The 12,189-nt window shown below is 62.8% G+C and overlaps 1 protein-coding gene across 3 annotated transcripts in view; it reads left to right on the top strand.

Annotated features, from left to right (window-relative positions):
* Positions 1-7,385, top strand: part of PHF21B (PHD finger protein 21B) — a 60,095-nt gene extending 52,710 nt beyond the window's left edge. For all 3 annotated transcript variants that reach the window (XM_036019736.1, XM_028532976.2, XM_028532977.2), the window contains exons 9-13: positions 164-186; positions 1,689-1,847; positions 3,620-3,695; positions 3,919-4,022; positions 5,410-7,385. In XM_036019736.1, coding sequence (XP_035875629.1) covers positions 164-186; positions 1,689-1,847; positions 3,620-3,695; positions 3,919-4,022; positions 5,410-5,628 — 581 coding nt within the window. In that variant the 3' untranslated portion in view covers positions 5,629-7,385. The remainder of the gene's footprint in view (positions 1-163; positions 187-1,688; positions 1,848-3,619; positions 3,696-3,918; positions 4,023-5,409) is intronic.
* The last annotated feature ends 4,804 nt before the right edge of the window (positions 7,386-12,189 follow it).

The raw sequence follows: 12,189 nt of genomic DNA, 5'->3' as shown, positions 1-12,189 counted from the left end.
CTGCCACCACTCCATGGGTGAGAACTGGCTGTCGCCGGGGCCTGTGACGCTCCCATCATGCCCTGGGTGAGGACCGGGTCACACTGGGCCCCGTGGACTCCAGTCCCCATCGGTGCTCCCAGACACCCACTAACATTCTCTACGCCCTTCCTCCCTGTGCTAGCCAATGAGGAGCCCTGCTGGAAGGTACGTGTCCCCTCTTCACACCTGGGGGAGGGTCGAGCTTCCCACAATCCAGGGAGAGCCACTCCTGGCACGGGACAGGGGCCACCCCGTCCTGGGGTGGAGCAGAGGGCCTTGAGACTCTGGCCCCGGTGCCGCACTTTGCACCCGGGCTCAGCCGGCCCAGCCTTCCCCGGGGCAGACTGGGGCCTCCCCGCCCGGCGCTGAGGGTGCAGGGGCCCTGGGAGCCACGATGCCCCGGGTGCCGGCTGGACTCTCCCTGGTGCTGCCCGGCCTCACTGTGGGGCCCTGGGCAGAGCTGCCCCGCTCTGGTCTTCACTGCCCGCCCCTCGAGGGGTGAGGCTCGGTGGTCTGCAGGGTCTTGACCCCCACACCCACCTTCCTGTGACACTGCGAGCCCCAGCCCCTCGTGCCTGTGCACCCCCCCATTCCCAGACAGATGGGTCACGACCTCGTTTGGGGGTCCTGCTCAGAGTTCACTCAGTGTGTCTCTTCACCGGGGTTCAGACCTAACTCTGGGGGTGCCCGGTCCCTACGTGCCCATGACGGCCACGCTGCTGAGAGACAGTCGGCGGTGGGCGTGAACCCTGGCAGGAGGCCTGGCCATACTGGTCCACAGCTACCCTGTGCCCAGCCCGTGCAGGTGTGGGGGTGGCACCCACCTCGAGCCCGAGGCCCACGCCTGCAGAGCCCACAGCGCTGCAGGGCCTGGGTTCCGGGCAGGAGACCCTGAGGCCGGCCTTGGCCCCACCCCCAGCTCCCTGTGTCACCTTGGGCCAGCGGGTCACCCTCGCTATGCCCTCGAACAGAAACTAGAGGTGAGGGGGACAGGGTCTCCGAGGCCGCCTTCAGAGACAGCCTTGGAATCTCTTGTCACGGTGGCTTGGGTCATCCCGCATGAGGGTCCTCTGGTCCGTTCCTGAGGGGCAGACGCAGACACGGGGCTGGGGAACAGGCATGACATGCAGGGAGAAGGGTTTCCGTCAGTTGGCTGGAGGTCCTGCAGACTGTGCAGGCCACGGGAGGCTCCTCCCCCTCAGGGCTGCCCCCCGAGGCTTGAAAGGTAGTGAGCTCCCCGTCCCTGGAGGTGTGTGAGTATAGACCAAACCCAAGGGGGATGACTCTGCAGATGGTCACTCTGAGGAGAGGGAAGGCGACCCCTCCCCAGGTTCCTCTCCGGGTGGCACTCCGTGTGCCCTGGTCTGGTGAGCCCTCCCCCCTCCCACGGGGCCGGTATCCGCACGGGTGCCAGGCGTGGGGACGGAGTGCAGCACCCGCCCCAGGATGATGGAGACGCCAGGTTAGACTGCGGTGCACCGACCCCCGCCCGCTGCTAACACTCGGTGACACTAGCAAGCGTGCCTGTGGGTGCCCGGGAGTCCTGCTGCCCCTCCCGGTCAGGCTGGGGCCCAGCCCTCTCTCCCAGAGCTGCCGGGACACGCGGCTGGGGTGGCAGCCGCCCGCCCGGGAGGGGACCGCTCACCCCCGGCGCCCTTGTCCTGCAGCACGAGACCGGCCGCGATGAGCGCTGCGCCGCCTGCAAGCGCGGCACCGACCTGCAGCCCTGCGGCGCCTGCCCGGGGGCCTACCACCTCGGCTGCCTGGACCCGCCCCTCAAGACGGCACCCAAGGGCGTGTGGCTGTGCCCCAAGTGCCAGCAGAAGGTACGGGCTCCCGTGCGGCCTGGGGGTGGGGGCCCCTGCGGAGGCAGGGACGGACGAGAGGGGCCGGCTGTAGGACAGGCTTCTGCACCCCGAGTGACCCGTTGTGGGGGCCGTCCCGTGCAGGGGGAGCCCCCCATCAGGGTGCTCAGACAGTGCGGGTTGGAGACCGCTGGCTGCTGTGGACCCAGCGCAGCCGTGCCCGCCCGAGGGGCTGCGCCGTGAGCACCAGACTCCCCCAGGCGGAGGGGACCAGCGACGCCAGCCACCAAGGCAGCGATGGCGGGAATGAAAAGCTCTCAGATTAGCCAGAGCAGCCACACGCCCTTCCTGCGGCGAGGCGGTGAGGCGGCCACTCTGACACTTGCCAGTGTCTAGTGGAGAGACTCGGCCGGAGTGTCGTCCCTTAAATGGAAAGGTCACGGGTTCAATTCCCCGGCAGGGCACATACCTTGGTTGCAGGTTCAGTGCCCAGTCGGGCCTCCTGCAAGAGGCAACCGACCGATGTTGCTCCCTCACTCAGTGTCTCTCTCTCCCTCCCTCCCTCTTTCTAAGATCAGTAAGCAAATCCCCTGGTAGGATTTAAGGGAAAAGTGTGCACCTCACAGCCGAGAATCTTGCTTGGGGGAATGCAGTCTGAGGGTATAATCCAAACACATTCAAAACCCCGTGCATGAAGGAGCCCCCCTCTGTTTATAGAAGGGGGAGAGATGAGCTCCCCAGCAGTCAAAGGTGGTGAAATAAATCCCAAGGCTTGTGCTGAGACAGGCGATCATTGAAAATGGTGGTTTTGCCCCGGCGAGTGTAGCTCAGTGGGTTGAGTGCCAGCCTGTGAACCAGGGGGTTGGCAGTTCGATTCCCAGTCAGGGCGTGTGCCTGGATTGTGGGCCAGGTCCCTAGTAGGGGGCGCGTGAGAGGTAACCACACATTGATGTTTCTCTCCCTCTCTTTTTCCCTCTCTAAAAATAAATAAATAAATAAAGTTTTAAGGATTATTTTTTCACAAAGAGTTTGCAGTTCTTCGGGACATGTTCACTATGTGGAATTGAGTTTAAAGAAATAAAAATTAAAAACAGGCTTTATAGCTGCCATGTAGTGTGGCTGCCAGCTAAGGAAAGCTGTGTGCAGAAGAAAAACCCGGGCGAGGGGTCCGAGTGGGCAGCCTTGTTTGCGGCTGGGCAGTGAGGGGCATCGACTGGTTTTTTAACAGGACGGTTTTCCAAGGAACGTCTTCTTGTAAAACCGTAGGGTGGTTCTCTTTGTTTCAAAAAACCACCACCTGGAGCATTCTGTCATCTGGGTTCTGAGATGTGGGGGTCTGTGTGTCGCTGAGGGGGCTGCCAGCCCCTGCATTGTCACTCCCCGGGGGTCACAGCTCTTTGAGGGGTGCCCAGGGGGAGCGAGGTGGCTTCCCACTTCAGCACGGTGGTGGGGCCTCCCTGGGCCCCTGCGTTTGCCGCTGGCTGCTCTCAGGTCCCCGGGACACGGGAACAAGACAGACATTTATTCATTTGTTGGAGAAGAATTCGAGTCTGCTCGCAGCGGCCACTGTCGGAGGCCCTGGTGGTCAGCAGGCCCTGCCCCGCTCAGCAGCCTCTGAGCCGGAACCCCAGGGCGGCCCCCATTCCTGGTCACAGCTGCGGAGGGTGTGGCTCGGGGAGCTCGAGCCTCTCCCAGGGTCACACGTGTGTGCATGTGCACACACACACACACACACACACCCGGCGTGGCGGGTCCCCACCTGCCTGCTTGCCCATCTCCCCTCCGCCCCGCAGGCCTTAAAGAAGGACGAAGGTGTGCCCTGGACGGGGATGCTGGCCGTCGTGCGCTCCTACGTCACCCACAAGACAGGTAGGGAGCGGGAGCGGCCCCGCCCCTCTCTCTAGCCCCGCCTCCAGGCCTCCGGGCTCGCCTCGGGCCCATCGGAGGCCGCTCTGGGCCTGAACTCTGGAAGGGGCCCTGGGACTGGTCCTGCGCGCAGGGCAGTGACCGTGGGAGGTGGCGTCCCAGTCCCCGTGCGTCCGGCAGGAGCCACTGACCTGCCCTTCTCGGCGCGGCCGGGCCCTGTTTCTAGTGAAAGAAGAGGAGAAGCAGAAGCTGCTGCAGAAGGGCACGGAGCTGCAGAGCGAGCACCGGCAGCTGGAGGAGCGGGACCGGCGCCTGGCCTCGGCCGTGAAGGTGCGTGGGGGTTGGGGCTGGGGGCGGGGGGTGCGTCCTGGAACCACACGGTGTGGGTCTGGAGCGCAGCGCCGGCGTCCGGTTCCTGGGACCCCAGGAGAAGGCGGACTCGCCCGTATCCCTCCGCAGGTCGGCGGAGGGTGCGGCCCTGTGACTCACTCCACCAGCGTTGTCGAGTGAGTGAGCTCACTGGCTGGTGGCTCGGTTCCTTCTCGGCTGTGGCGCCAGCCGAGCCCTGGCTGTGTCTGCACCCGTTTCCTCTCTCTGGTGCGACCATAAGGATTCCTCTGTGGCATGCCAATGAGACGTGGTGATGGTGGTGATGGTGATGCTGCTGCTGCTGCTGATGATGTTGATGTAGTAACAGCAGTGCCAGGCCCTGTAAAACTTTTTTTAAAGACTTTATTTATTTATTTTTCGAGAGGGGAAGGGAGAGAAACATCAATGTGTGGTTGTCTCTCATGCGCCCCCTACTGGGTGCCTGGTCTGCAACCCAGGCATGTGCCCTGACAGGGAATCGAACTGGGACATGTAGGTTCACCAGCTGATGCTCCACCCACCCAGCCACACCAGCCAGGGCTGGTGAAACCCTTTCAATGTAATGTGATGAGGCTGTCTGTTTATTCCCGTCTTAGTGTTCTGGACAGTCTTAGGGATTTTACGCTGTTGGCCCCAGCACCAAATGAACTTTAGCCCGATGCATCTGTCCTTAGCTCTGTATAGAAAGGCTAGGCAGAGGCAGGAACACAGCCTGCAGGAGAAAGAGCGGACACTGGCTGGTGACCTGCAAGGTCTGGCACAGCTGCCATGGCTGCGTCATCTGGCTCGGAGCTCGTGCCGGAGGAGGAGAGACAGGTGTGGCCAGTTGGGGGGGTTGCGGCGGTGAGCAGGGGGTTCCCACACTTCTGCACAAGCCACACCGTTTCTGGCACCATTTGTTTTTAAAGATTTTTATTTATTTGTCTTTAGGAGAGAGGGAAAGAGAAGGGGAGAGAGACACACACACACACACACACACACACACACACATCAATGTGTGGTTGCCTCTGGGGACCTGGCCCACAACCCAGGCGTGTGCCCTGACTGGGAATGGAACTGGCAACCTTTTGGTTCGCAGGCCCACACTCAATATACTGAGCCACACCAGTCAGGCTTCTGGCCCCCAACCCCCAAATTTAAAACAAACTTCCCCTGTGGGTTTGGCTGCTGTTTAATTACATTTTTCACTGCCACTGCCCGGGTTCAGTGAGTCCCTCTGGCTGGTCCTTTCAGGCCTCTGCCATGGGAGGGAGGGGCTTTGGGGGACAGGGCTGAGGGATGGCCGCTGGGGGCACCCCCACTGTGGAATTCCAAGACCCTTGTCTCTGGCCCCCTTCCGCCCTCACAGAAATGCCTGGAGCTGAAGACAAGCCTGCTGGCCCGGCAGAGGGGCACCCAGTCGTCCTTGGACCGTCTTCGGGCCCTCCTGAGACTGATACAGGGTGAACAGATGCTCCAGGTCACCATGACGACCACCAGCCCCACCCCGCTGCTGGCAGGGCCCTGGACCAAGCCCTCAGCAGCAGCCATGCACTCTGCCCTCCAGCACCCCCAGGGGCACAACTGACCCCGAGGGACCCGTCTTCACGCCCGTGGAGAGCCCCTGGGACCCCCTGCTCACAAGACCCGCGGGTTCCGTCAGCCTTAATTCATAAACACTCTGACTTTCAGACAAAAATAAAACCAGACAGAGAGAGACAGGGGCCAGAGGGAGGTGGAGCTGGATGGGGGTCCTGGTCCTGCAGCCGGGGCGGGTGGGGGTGGAGTCCTGCCCCTTCAGGTGCAGGCAGGACCCCCGGAAGCCAGGTGGTGCACACTGTCCGCTCCGGCCTCTAGCCCAGCTGTCCCTGTGGCCTTGTGTAGTGTGCGGAGGGGCCGGCACCTGTCCAGCGTCCTGCAGGGAGGGAGCCGGGATGCAGACGTAGCTGAGTAGTGCAGGTAGTGGGGCAGAAGTGGGTAGGAATCTAGGTAGGACTCCGGCCCCTCCCCCGCAGGGGGCCCACGCCTGGGCCTGGGCCACGGGTGCCTTCCCAGAACCCCAGGCCTGCCGGTCAGTATTATTGGCGTTAAAATCGCAGCTGTTTGACTTGAAACTCTGCGCGGCCTGCGTTCCCTGCCAGTGCCACGGTCCCCAGAGTCCTGGGGCGCCCCGGCCGCGCACCGCCTTCCTCTCGCTAGTGCTTCGGATCCACGTTGCTGTCGATGTATTTTTCTCATGGAGTTTCGGGCCAGACGGAGGCGCAGCCGTGCGGCGGGGCATGGGGCAGGCACCCTGGTTCCGGTTGAATCGTTCAACCTGCGACCGAAGCCTTTTACTCTCTCCTTCCGAAGAGCCGATCAAGTATTCCACTCCCTGTTTCTTGCCAGTACAGACACTATGCCAAAAATAACCTTCCGTTTTTGTACGGTGTTTTTATTGTGGGATGTTTAATGTGAAGGGGGCACGCCTGCTGGCCGCCCTGCCTGCCGGCCACTCTCTGCGGCCAGGTCCGAGTGGGGGCGCCCTCCCGGGGCTGCCGGGGCTGGAGACGTCCCGGGGGCGGGCGGGGAAGGGGGTGGGGCCTCGGGAGGGCTCAGACCTTGGAGACTCCACAGAGCCCCCCTCCTTGCCGGCTCCTAGAGAGCAGAGGGGGCGCCCGCTGTCTCAGAGCGCTCCTGCACCCCGGGGTGGGCTCTGCCCGCCCCTCACCCCCACCAGCTTCTCCAGTCCCGAGGGACTTAGCACAACAGACAAGCACCCGGGAGCCTCGGGGGCTCCCACCCCCGAGCCCGTCGCCCGGTGCCGCGTTGCAGGGACCACACGTGTGCGGGCGCACGCATGCGCGCGCAGAGGTGCCGAGCAGGGGGCCGGCCCCGCCCCCACAGGCGGCCGCGGGGCCTCCTGCCACTTCCACGACTCCGGGAGAAACTGTGCTGTACGATACAGAGCTATTTTAATACACGTAACACTGGGTTGAACAAGATTTTTATATTCTTTTATCGATGAACAGAGCGAACTGCGGGACACACGTCTTCTATGTTGGTTACTCGAGACGCCGATTATGCAGTACCTGCCGCGCGGCTTGCGATGCAAACGTCCTCAGATTCCTTTCTTTGGGTTTGTTTTCTTCCTGGATGGATTGGATTGAGTTTTTTTTAACAATGTAATGGGAGGGTGTGAGCGGCTGGACCCGGGAGGGGTCGCTGCTGGCGTGTCTTGAGTCTTAGATTCCTCGGACCCCGGAGGGCCGTCCAGTGGATAGAGTCAGGCTAGAGAAGAGTGTTCGTCTTAAATATGCCCGTGTAGCCCTTCTGTGCGACGCATTAAACTCGATTGATGATTGCGGAGTCCTGTGGTTCTGTCCGCTTGCCTTCCGCAGAGAGGCCTCTGGGAGCCCATGGGGCAGGGCGGAGGGCGAGGTGCTCACGGGCGCCCTCTACAGGCCGACCGCCCCCTCCCCGGGAGGCGGCAGGTGCACCTGCAGGGCCGGGATCCACGGTTGCCAGTAAGAAACCCACCAGGCCACTGGCACCACGCGGAGCCCAAGGGTGCGGTCCACACTGCCCCGCTGGCTCCTTTCTCGTTCTCAGCGGATCGACGGCACCCACTTCTGCTTCCCGTGCAGCAAGGCATGCAGTGACCCACAACCAGCGGAGGCCTAATCTGTGGGCCTCTGAGAGCATGCGCGCGGAGGCCCGAGCCCCCGCACCCTGGGTGCAGACACTGCGCCGGTGAGCCAGGCTGGGCGAGGGGCCACCGGTGGGCAGTCACCCGTGGCCGTTGGGTGGGATCCAACAGGAAGCGACTGTCCCCTGGAGCTCTGGGTTCTGAGAGGTACACTGGGGTGGGGGCAGGGCTACACGGCCCACCCAGGTGGGGTCTGCCACGCACTGTTCGGTTAGTTAGAGGGCGCTCGCTCCCCTCCTGCCCCACCGTTGAGTGCGCAGGTCCTGGTCTGGGCTGCGCCCCGCCCTCTGGAATTCCTAGGCCGCTCCGCCCAGCCTCCTGGCTTCGCGTCTGCGCTGCTGCTCCCCTACTCCTCTTGCCAGGGGCGGGGGACTCCAGCTGCTTCGTCCGGAGCTGCCGGGCCTGGGGCGGCCTCCGTCCTGGCTCAGGGGCCCCCTGGGGGGCACCCCTGCTAGGCCAGGGGCCAGGTCCAACTGGCCCTGTGAAGCTGGGGTGTTGGGACGGCGAGAGCGCTGAGGTCAGGGAAGTGAAGAATCTGCTCACATCCGGGGCAGCTGGGGAGCCAGGACCCCAGCCGGCCCTCCACCCCGCCCACTGCACTCCCTGACCAGGGTGGGAGCTCCCTCCAAAGACCCACCCTCCACGCCCCCTTCTCCTCCATGAGACAACTCTGCCATTAGGAAGGGGGCCCCAGTGTGCAGATGTCTGCCCCCCACAGCTTTGCCCACCCAACCCAGCGCCCGGGTGACCCGTGCCCGTGCCCTGGGACAGCCCTTGGGTGGGGACGGCCATCCCTCCGTCACCGCCTCCTTCCCCAGCTCCATGTGACCCAGCCCAGGCCACAGGCTCCACTCCTGGGTGAGGGGCCCCCGGGAATGGAGGGGTGCAGGCCTGGGGACGACCCCTCCCTGCTCACGCGACCACGTTGAAGCAGACTCGCCCTCCCCGAGGGCCGAGGGCCCTGCTGCTGGGACACTCTCAGCTGGGGGACAGCTGTGACACAGCACCGCAGACCTCGCAGCCTGAACAGCAGACGTGCTTATTCTCTCCCAGTTCTGGAGGCTGGGGGTCCAAGGTCAAGGGGCCAGCAGGGCTGGTTCCCCCCCCCACCCCCGAGGGCGGTGGGACACGCTGTTCAGCCTCCCGCCCGGCTCCCGGTGACCTCGGGTGTCCGTGGCCTGCGGACGGCGGTCTCTTCCGGGGCTCTCACTGGTTCCCCTCCGTGCAGTTGGCCGGCGGTCTTCAGTGGTCCCTGGCCTGGGCTCCGCCCCCTGCCCCCCCCCCCCCACCCTGGGCCTCCGTCTGCACGTGGCGTTCCCCCTGATGCTGGTGTGTCTCAGTGTCCCCTTCTCACGTGGCATTCCCCCTGATGCTGGTGTGTCTCAGTGTCCCCTTCTCACGTGGCATTCCCCCTGATGCTGGTGTGTCTCAGTGTCCCCTTCTCACGTGGCATTCCCCCTGATGCTGGTGTGTCTCAGTGTCCCCTTCTCAGAAGGACACAGGCAGGGTGGATGAGGGACCACCCAGGTGGTCTCCTTTAAACTTACCCGCCCTACTTCTTTCTCCAAATAAGGTCACATTCACACACGGGATGTCAGGACTTCCGCGTCTTTGCGGGGAGCACACTCCAGCCGTAACAGCCCCTGTCCCTGGGTGTGTGGGGTGTGCTTTCCTGGGACTCCCCCCCACCGGGACCACCCAGTGTGGCCCTTCTGCCCCTCACCTCACACGCCCGCCCCTACCTGCTCCGTCCCCCTGGAGGACCCCACGCCAGGCCACAGCGCGCTGGGCGCTACCCACGGTTGCTGTTACTTCACCGAGGACCCCTGGTTTCCAGACAGAAGCAGAGGGGCCCCCCTCCACCTGCAGGGCAGTGCAGCTCCGAACAGGCCCTGTTTTGATGTCAAGTGACAGAGGTCCCCGGGTCCCAGTGGTGGGTGGCAGGCGGTGTAAGAACTAGGCCCGGAGGAAGGTGGGTCCCCGTGGGGAGTGTTCGGCTATACTTCCACCCCAGCTTCCTCCCACCCCTGGGATAACACAGACAGACAGGTGTTCCCCGGGCGGGGCCCCTGCTAGGCAGGGACGCGCCTGGAAGTGGCAGGGAGGCCGGGCCAGGGACGGGCACCCTCTGGTGCTGGGACCAGCCCCCATCAACCCCAGGGCCGCTGTGAGTGTCTCTCCCCAAACCCATGTTTGGGGGTTTCGTGTGGGGAGTCTGAGGCCAGGTGGGAATATTTACACCTCGGAAATGGGCAGACACGACAGGTCAGAGCTCCCATGCCTGTGTCCGTGTGGATGTGCACACACGTGTGCATGTGTGCGCAGGAGGGGAGCAGAGGTTCCCAGGTCAGCTTGTGTCTGCTTGTGAGCCCCGCAGCAGTGGTGACGCCACTGCCCCGGCCAAGGGGAGCGGCAGACACCACCGGGTAAGCGTGTGTGCTGGGTGGCCGTCCCATCCAGGATGACTGAGCAAGCAGAGCAACAAGTCACCATCAGGTTTCGCGTCAAGCTTGAACGTTCTTGCTTGGGAGCTACCGGGGTGACTCGGGAGGCCGCCGCTCTGGGCGCAGGTGGCGGGCAGCGTCACCACCGCGGCATGCCCACCCGCCCGTGCATCCCGTCTCGGGCAGGGTTGTCTGCAAAACATCGCGCCCCCCACGTGACTCATTCAGCCCTCCCCTGCGGCCCGGATTTGGCACCTGCGGCTTCTCACCTTTCCCAAAACTGAAATCACCTTCGAAAGGGAAGAGGTTTCAGACCGACAATGAGCTTCAAGAAAATAAGGCGGGGCCACCGACAGCGACTGGGAGAACCGCGTGAGGTCCCAAGGCGCCTGCTTCAAAGGGGACCGAGGCGCCCTTGTCCTGTGCACCGTGTGTCCTGCGTCTTCAGTACCTGTCTCTGTTTCTCATATCGCATGGCCGGCTGCCTTCTGGACAGACCTCGTGTGTGAGGTGGTGTCACATTTCCCCACAGGTCCCAGGGGCCCTGTCACCTTTTCTCAACCCTTTTACGGCTTATCCTTCGGACGGGCGGCTCCTGCCGGCCACCGACGCCTCCCGCCACCTCCGTCCTCGGAACACACGACCGGCGCTGCCGTGTCTCTGAAACCTCAGACCCTGGATTTTGTGTTTTTCAAATTCCAGGGTTTTTTTTTAATGTCTATTTTTTCTGTGTTTTAAAAATTTCAGGTATTTTATTTTGCTTTTCTGGAATCCCTTTGTTTTTAAAAAAAATTTTCTTTTTTTGGAACGGACCTGTCCCATGTTTTTGCTAACAATAAGCACATTTTCCTTCCCACGCTGGAGGACGCTTATAATCGCTACTTTGACAGCCTTGCCCCGCCCCCACTCTTGCCAACACCTGCGTCGTGTTAAGGGTGGTCTCTGTTGATTGATCGGCTGGGCTATGTCTGCCTGTTTATTTGTATAGTGATTAATCCGTACTGTATCCTGGACACTGCGAATATGATGTTGGGGAGACCCTGGGTTCTGTTACATTCCTCTGAAGAGTGTTCGGTCCTGGTTGTTTGCTTCAGCACGTGTTTACCTGGGATGGACCCAGATTGTCAACTCTGTCCATCTGCAGCTCAAACCTCTGTTCAGCTGTGTTTCCTCGTTTTTACCCACACCTGGTGCCGGCCCCGCCCGTGCGTGGCTTGGGGGCCGGGCGGCACGGTGGGTGGAGGCGGAGGCATAGACCCAGGCCCTCTCTCCCCGGCTCCCCCTGCCTGGGACCCCCCCCCCTTCGTTTCTAGAGGCGGTGGTCGTCCCAGACCCTGTCCTCTGCTCGTTGAGCCACAAGGTTGTCATTTCCTCCTGGACATCGAGCCCCATCTGACAGGAGCGCCAGCTCTGGCCGGCTCAGGGTAGAGCCACACTGTGGAGGCTCCGCCTGTGCCGTGCAGCCACCGCGTTGCACCCTCCGGTGCCGTCAGGTCGTTGGTTGGTCTGCCCTCGTCGCTTCACAGTCGGTCCAAGGCTCTCAGACGCTGTCTGTGGGACGGTCACAGGTTTCGGACAAACGATGAGACACATTGCAGACGCAGCTGAAGACCTCACTGCTCCTCCCCTCCATGGGGGTGCGGTGTGTCGCCTTCTCACTCACTTCTTCAAAACCCTTTTTTTCTATGAATATTGCTCAAAACACTCGCTAGCTCCTAAAGCACACTCAGGATCGGGAGTTTTCTAACTTTGCACAAGTGAAAGCACACGTGTCTCTCGCTCCGCAGCCCCCCCCCCCCGCCCCTATCTCACGTGGTATTTGGAGTTGCAGCCACGTGGGCACGTGCAAGCCCAGCTGGGTAACTTCACCTGTGGGGCAGCATTCAAGCCCACGGCTGTGGCGCAGGCCTGTCTGCCACCCTCCCGTCGACGGGCGCACGGGGCCGCCCCGGTTCTCAGCCCTGCGGGGCGTGGAGACAAGCCCCACCCCCATCTTGGCTGATGTGGCTCAGCGGAT

This window comes from Phyllostomus discolor, chromosome 2 (assembly GCF_004126475.2).
Source record: "Phyllostomus discolor isolate MPI-MPIP mPhyDis1 chromosome 2, mPhyDis1.pri.v3, whole genome shotgun sequence".
NCBI lineage: Eukaryota > Metazoa > Chordata > Mammalia > Chiroptera > Phyllostomidae > Phyllostomus > Phyllostomus discolor.
This window is presented reverse-complemented; position numbering and strand designations above follow the sequence as displayed.